The sequence below is a fragment of the Solenopsis invicta genome, chromosome 14 (assembly GCF_016802725.1).
Source record: "Solenopsis invicta isolate M01_SB chromosome 14, UNIL_Sinv_3.0, whole genome shotgun sequence".
Classification (NCBI taxonomy): Eukaryota; Metazoa; Arthropoda; class Insecta; order Hymenoptera; family Formicidae; genus Solenopsis; species Solenopsis invicta.
The window spans coordinates 5,685,605-5,693,504 of record NC_052677.1 but is presented as its reverse complement, the minus strand read 5'-3'; the positions used below and the strand labels follow the sequence as shown (position 1 = coordinate 5,693,504).

Sequence of the window (7,900 nt, the reverse complement as noted above, 5' to 3'; positions counted from 1 at the left end):
CACACACACACACACACACACACACACACACACACACACACACACACACACACACACACACACACACACACACACACACACACACACACACACACACACACACACACACACACACACACACACACACACACACACACACACACACACACACACACACACACACACACACACACACACACACACACACACACACACACACACACACACACACACACACACACACACACACACACACACACACACACACACACACACACACACACACACACACACACACACACACACACACACACACACACACACACACACACACACACACACACACACACACACACACACACACACACACACACACACACACACACACACACACACACACACACACACACACACACACACACACACACACACACACACACACACACACACACACACACACACACACACACACACACACACACACACACACACACACACACACACACACACACACACACACACACACACACACACACACACACACACACACACACACACACACACACACACACACACACACACACACACACACACACACACACACACACACACACACACACACACACACACACACACACACACACACACACACACACACACACACACACACACACACACACACACACACACACACACACACACACACACACACACACACACACACACACACACACACACACACACACACACACACACACACACACACACACACACACACACACACACACACACACACACACACACACACACACACACACACACACACACACACACACACACACACACACACACACACACACACACACACACACACACATCAATTACTTTCGCTACCGGAAACGGAAGTCCATATGTTCCTTTTATGTACTTTTATATATTTTGTTTATAATATAAAATTATATAATGTTTTTATAATTACTATTCTTTAATGGGCATTGAATTCAGAAATAACAGCATGGCCGCGTCCAGAATATCATACACGTAACCTCAATTTCAGTCTATTTTAGACGACGCTTTAAGGGCAATAAGTAGTGAAAAAAATAAATAAATTTTAAAAATAAAAATCGGTTTTTCGATTTTTAAGGTAAATAATCGATTTGCAAAAAAATCAAATACCAGAAATCCGATTAAAAAAATCGATTTTTGAACCAAAATAATTGATCTTGTAAAGAATCGAATCGGAATCAAACATCCCTACTTATTCGTCTTATTCATCAACATTAATTCACTTTTTAAAAATAAAAATGGTAAAACGCATAGTACCAGGATGTTTCATCACGACAAATTCTTTAGACAAATATAAAAATAAATTTCAGAAAGTATTGGACTGGAAAATATAAAAATTAGTTTCCACAGGTAAAAAATTATATTAATCTTATTAATATTTTATTTTTATTAATATAAAAAAATATTTTTCTTGTTGATACAATTTATATATGTGTTTATTGATACTTTATTTATTTAAAGCAAAAAAAAATTATTATTTTTTATTTTATTATAGTTTATTTTTATTTCGTTCTAATATGTAAAATATTTAACATGTTATACTAGCTTATTACATTGCTAAATGTATTATATGTTATTAAATAATTAAAGAAAAATTTAATGTAAAAAGTTAATAAAATTTTAAACTTTATTATTCTATACTGTTTATGTCACACATATATTGTACTTTAATGTGTGCGATCTTTGAAACCAACATGGCGCCCCCCCCGCCCCGCGAACGTGCCCCTGTAGGTTATGCACCGTCCCACTATTCCTAAGTCCGTGATATTGATGTGTCAAAATGTTAAAATTGCCAAAATGTACATCATCGTTTATTTGGTTCATACGATAAAAGTTTTTATATAAGATCGGCCTATAAAGACATTTTTTTTATCATTACTAGGGAGTGGATATTAATGTAGGTAGAATAATGCACATACCGATTACATTAACCTGCAAAAATAAACATTTTTTTTGCGGATATATTAAGACTAATTGTAAGTGATTTTTATAGACAATTTTGCATACTGGACACGAATTTATTACTCAAATTTGGTTAAGAACAATGGTTTTTGGCGCGTATAACTTTTTTCTTTTTCCAATTATATCTAGGAAATGAAAGATTGTAGTGAAATGGAAAAAAATGCATTTTGAAGCTAAAAATTTATACTTTCATGTAACATTAAGGAAATGTAGAGAAAAATTCTGGTACGGGTATTATAACACCATGAAAATTCTCAAAATAATCATTTTTTTATCTCGTTGATGTCATTTTTCTCAAAATTATGATGTGATAGCCAAATGTGAGTAACAAATTCATATCTAGCATGCAAAATTGTCTGTAAAAATCATTTACAATTAGTCTCATTATATCCACAGAAAAAATGTCTATTTTCGCAGGTTAATGTAATCAGTATGTGCATTATTTTACTTATATTAATATCCACTCTCTAGTAATGATAAAAAAATGTCTTTATAGGCCGATCTTATATAAAAACTTTTATCGTATGAACCAAATAAACGATGATTGACATTTTGGCAATTTTGACATGACACATCAATATCGACATAATTATTAACCTATTATGTACAAATACTTATCTGATTTTATATTAAATTTATTATAGATAAACAGAAATAGATTCTTAATAAAATTCTCATTGCGTATTTTCGCAATAATTTCATTATTGTAATAGGCATTCCGTTCAGAGAAGCACATTGCCATCCCTGAACGCGCGAAATTCTAGCCTTATCATTCGTAATCTTTAAACTGTTCCCATTTGAAAATTATTATAGCCTCGACATTTTGGTATTAAAATTTTCGTCTTAAAATTTTCCAAAAAATCTGTCACTAAAATATTTATCGTGGGTTTAGGAATACCCTGTATAGTGTTATTCCTTGCTAAAAGAATCCTTTAAACAGACATACGATGAAGTTGCAGAGGCAACTAACAACATAGCGGCGAACGCTCACGTACATACACTATCAGGCGCGCAGTTCACCCACGTATGTCTGTTTAAAAGACGGCGCTGATTGGATTAGTTTTTCTCAATAATTACTGCTTTATTAAACATTGTAGAAAAAAGTAGTTCAGGACTTTTCGAATCAGTTTTTAGCAAGAAATAACACTATATAATTAGTGGGGTTCTTTTTTAAGAAATACTCTGTATACAGGGTGTTCCATTTAAAAAAAAACGGACCTCGATAATTCTTCAATGAAGCATTTTCAACAAAAATGTTTCAGACAAAAGTTATATGGTTTTAAAGAGGACATAAGACGATGTCATTAATTTAACCTTGAATAGTTGCTTAAAGATCACGTAAAGGTCACCTTCAATTTTTTAAATGGTACTACCTACTTTTTATTGCATATTCTTGTAGCTTATCTCGAGACCTTTCTAAAACACTATAAATAAATGTTTTTTTCGTTGAGTTTTTTCGAGTTATAAGACTTGAAAGTTACAGTACCACCGGTATTAGCATCACTTGAAATGTACCACGTAGAGGTTGCCTGGTCGGATCTCTTTTGTGTTCAAAGAAAAATCGAAAGATGATCCAACCAGTCAAGGTAATATCAGTCGCTAATCCAGCCAGCGGTACTGTAACTTTCAAGTCTTGTAACTCAAAAAATACTTAACAAAAAAACATTTATTTATTAATATGTTTTAAAAAGGTCTCAAAATAAGCTACAAGAATATGCAATAAAAAGTAGGCAGTTCTATTTAAAAAATTGAAGGTGACCTTCACGTGACCTTCAAGCAACTATTCAAGATCAAATTAATGATCTTATGTCTCCCTCAAAACCATACAACTTTTGTTTAAAACATTTTTGATAAAAATGCTTTATTGAAGAATTATCGAAGTCTGTTTTTTAAATGGGACACCCTGTATACCAAAATTACTTAAGGCTTCTGACTCCTCAGCCGAGAACTTCGCGTTGACGGTAGCGACATTTCGTCGCGGATAAAATTAGATCTAATACACATGAAACGTAACAGATTGACAATGAGATGTTGTCGTGCATGTCATTTTGTTATTATGTGTTTCATTGTGAAAATTTGACTTGTCTCGTATTTATCAAATTTGTAAAAATAAACTGCGAGTAAAGTTTCTTTAAATTTTATATATAAAAGTACATTTTTCACTCCTTTCAATAGCTATCCGTGTTTTTCTGTCTGAATAAGCGTCACTTTACGTGCTTTTTACGACTATTTACTGACTGCTAGGCGAAAAAAGGATAAGTGATCGATATTTAGAAGTGTTTTAAAGCCATTTGATTAATCTGTTTTATCCAAATTGGCTTTATTTACAAATGGCATGTTTGACAAAATTATGTGACCATGTGTTTTCCTGTTTCAATAGCTTTACTTTACATGCTTTTTCGACTATTTACTGACTGTTGGGCGGAAAAAAAGATAGTTGTGACCGATATTTAGAAGTGTATTAAAGCCATCTACTCAGTCTGTTTTATCGAAATTGATTTTATTTACAAATGGCATGTTTGACAAAATTACGTGTCATTTCACACAATTTCTCGCTTCTGACGTCACGACTTCAATATAGCCGCGGCGAGTACTCAGGAGCCTTAAAACGAAAGTTTCAAGACACTCTTGAATGACGTGTTTTGGGATTTAATTACCTTAAGGTACAAAAAAGAAATTACGTTGCGTCTCAAAAAACTAACAACTTTGTGAAAATTGTATAAATGAAACTTTATTATATTATATTCTTATCTATATATGTATATTTTATAAAATATTTTTTGTATGCGATGAGTAAAAACAAATATCGAAGAAAATGATATTCACCAAATGGTTGTATATCGAATTATCTTATTAATCAAAAATAATAATATTAAGCATTTTGATAAGTTCACTAACGTGATAAAACTTCAAGCAATATCATTATTAATGTACTAAAAATATATTATCTAGTTCTGCGTAATTAAAAATCTAACATATCTCTTCATGTATTAAAATATATATTCGAGAAATGAAACATGTCGAAAAAGTTACATATTACATTATCTCTTTGTCATGTAAAGTATTGATTATTTGCCTAACTCAGCATATTTGCTTTACTTCTGTAATGTTTTCAAAAAATTTATCTTACTACAATAATTTTTGTAGCATTTATCACATTATACCAAATTATCAATTTTATAATCTGACATAACATTTACAAAATTGAATAAAAATAATTTAATCCCAAACGCAACAATTCTGACGAGGTATACTTGACAATTCACTTATTCTTTATTAATCATTAATTATGCGTCTGTATTTCCTATTGGGTGGGAAAACTTCTTCATCTTCCTCCTTGTCTGGCGCGAGGAAAGGATCATCATATGCATAATTTGGCGCCCACTTCAATAACAATTTCTCAAAAAACTCTTCTAAATTTCTAGCTTCCTGGTAAACTTGCGAATCCACCTGAAAAAAAGATGATGTAAATAAAAGCGCAAAAAGACGGTAATAATAAGCACAGCCATAAATGCTTCGATGAATTAAATACCATTATTTAATATTATTATTTAATAGAAACACATAATTAGTGTGCAGGTATAAACATTATAAAAATACACATTATGTGTCACAGAAAAAAAGTCGCTAATAAACGTCCTAAAACTTTATTCCTCCAAAATTAAACATTGCACTATATTAATGCTGCTAAAAGCATGATCTACTTAAATAATTAAAAACATAATAACTCATAGCTCATATATTTATGGCTTTTTTCTATAAAAAATCTGTTAAAAACAAATTCTTCAAAAGTGATAATAAAATGCGCACATTTTTCTTTTGCAAGTTGCACAATAGTGAGTAGATTATTAATATTGATTATTGATGTTAGATCATTTTACACGTTTGCAACTTTCTAAACCAATAATTTGTTTATATTTTTCTTTTTAGTAAATATGAAATAAGAAATAAATAAACAAATGACTCTGATTTATTTCGTAAAAATAAAACAAGTCCAGAGATTTTTTCTTTTTTTTTTTTAATGGATTTTCGCAATATTAAAACTCAGCTTTGTTCTTATACCTATTATATGTCCAGAGAAAAATTACCATATTTATTCAATAAATGAACTTTGAAGACGAGAATCTTTTTGTTTCCAAAATGTTAATTTTTTAGACTTTTAAAAAACCCCTCAATTATAAATTAGTCATTATGTTGTATTCCTTCTTACATAAGACAAGTGTTTGCCATCGTCGTCCCAACTCTGATAATAAATAAAATATAAAAATTAAGAATCTCGATCAGCTTACGGGATTGTAGGTAAAAGCATTCTTGAACATGAGCCTAATGTCCGCCATGACCTGTCTCAGATCCGTATAATGGTCTATGTGATCGGATTTCAATTTATCCCTGATTATATCTAACGCAATTGGCTTCTTGATAATCCGATGATAATCAGTAATCTGTGATGACAAAAACGATCATTTAGATTATCTTGATTTATCAATAGAGTACCAACGTCGAGAAAAAATTGTGCTTTCTTATTATTTACCTCGCTCGATACAACCTCCCGGAAAGGCAGACTTTGTTCATATTGACAATAAAGTTCTAAGACAATCCTTTGTGCAATTCGCAATTCTTTACCGCTCATACCGTTTGATCTTTTTTCACTGCTCGTCACGTCGTCCGAACAATCAAGTACATTTGTACACAACATACACTGCCAAGTTTCACTTTCGCTAAAAGAAATTAATGACTAATCAATAAAAGCCTCAATTAAAAATAAAATTTTGATAAAATTTCGATATTTTTTTTTATTTTATGTATTATTGATAATTATTTCGATTAGGGAATCACCCTCCAATAATCTTAACCTTGACACATGTTGTCGAGGCCATGACCCTGAGCGACTTTCACGAGGTTTTAGCCGTCGATTGTTATTCGTTAAAAAGCTATTAACAAAAAATGTTTCGATAATGAAACAAACTTTCTGTCATTTGGAAATTAGACTGGGTTGAGTTAGATTATAATAATCATGGAACAATACAATTATAGACCTCGTTTCGCCCCATAAGAAGAGAAAAGTATGAGGTGAACTTTGTCTCACGTAAAAAGGCGAAAACCCACGTGGGACAGAATAACGGGTTTACATTTAAAACATAATTACGCATAGGAGGTTGATTCATAAATTAAGGGAGACCGAATCTTTGACGAGAGGAAAGTGGTAATCGCAATAAAAGTAGTCAAGACACGTTAGGGAACTTCAACTAATTCTGTGATCGGTTGCATCTTACGCAGTTATACGACCAACGACGCTAGCTATACGAGCTGAATGTGAACTGAATATTATCAAACATATCTGAAAAATATCAAAGTTTCCCAATAAATCAAGACAAATTACGTAACTGCTCGTAAACTCTTATGTCGATTATCACCTCCTACTTACTTGTAGTTATCTAATCAGTCTCCCTTTCCAGGCAAAAATATTTTTCTACTGTTTCTATGTTATTTCTTTGCAAAAATGGTTTATTCTGCTAAGGAGTAGAAAACAGGACAGCGCAAGATAAAGATATACCATGAATGAGAGGCTTACTCTGGAAATGATTTTAAACTAGGTATATGACAATAAAGATGGAAGACTTTTGGACATTTGTCACAACATAATACTGCGTCTCCGCCATCCATACATACGGCACACCAATCTTCATTTGGATCGTCTTTCATCACCATAGAAGCTGTCGTACTTTTTGAATTATCTGCTAAAAGAAACAAAAAAATTGAAATAAAAAGCTTCTCAATCTAATTGAATATCAATCGCATCAAAGCAATTAAAGGGTTTTTTTACTTTTATCGCGCTGATTTTTTTACAAATTTTTTAGAAAAATAGATTAAAAAAATATTATTCAACAAATTA

At 31.9% G+C, this 7,900-nt stretch overlaps 1 protein-coding gene across 5 annotated transcripts in view; it reads right to left on the bottom strand.

Annotated features, from left to right (window-relative positions):
- Positions 1-4,716: 4,716 nt before the first annotated feature.
- Positions 4,717-7,900, bottom strand: part of LOC105202140 (E3 ubiquitin-protein ligase TRIM33) — an 88,467-nt gene continuing 85,283 nt past the window's right edge. For 2 of the 5 annotated variants that reach the window (XM_039457687.1, XM_039457683.1), the window contains 5 exons: positions 7,580-7,745; positions 6,861-6,938; positions 6,539-6,725; positions 6,297-6,449; positions 4,717-5,457 (listed from right to left, as the gene is read on the bottom strand). In XM_039457687.1, coding sequence (XP_039313621.1) covers positions 5,284-5,457; positions 6,297-6,449; positions 6,539-6,725; positions 6,861-6,938; positions 7,580-7,745 — 758 coding nt within the window. In that variant the 3' untranslated portion in view covers positions 4,717-5,283. The remainder of the gene's footprint in view (positions 5,458-6,296; positions 6,450-6,538; positions 6,726-6,860; positions 6,939-7,579; positions 7,746-7,900) is intronic. The other 3 variants (XM_039457684.1, XM_039457685.1, XM_039457686.1) reach the window with 3 other exon arrangements.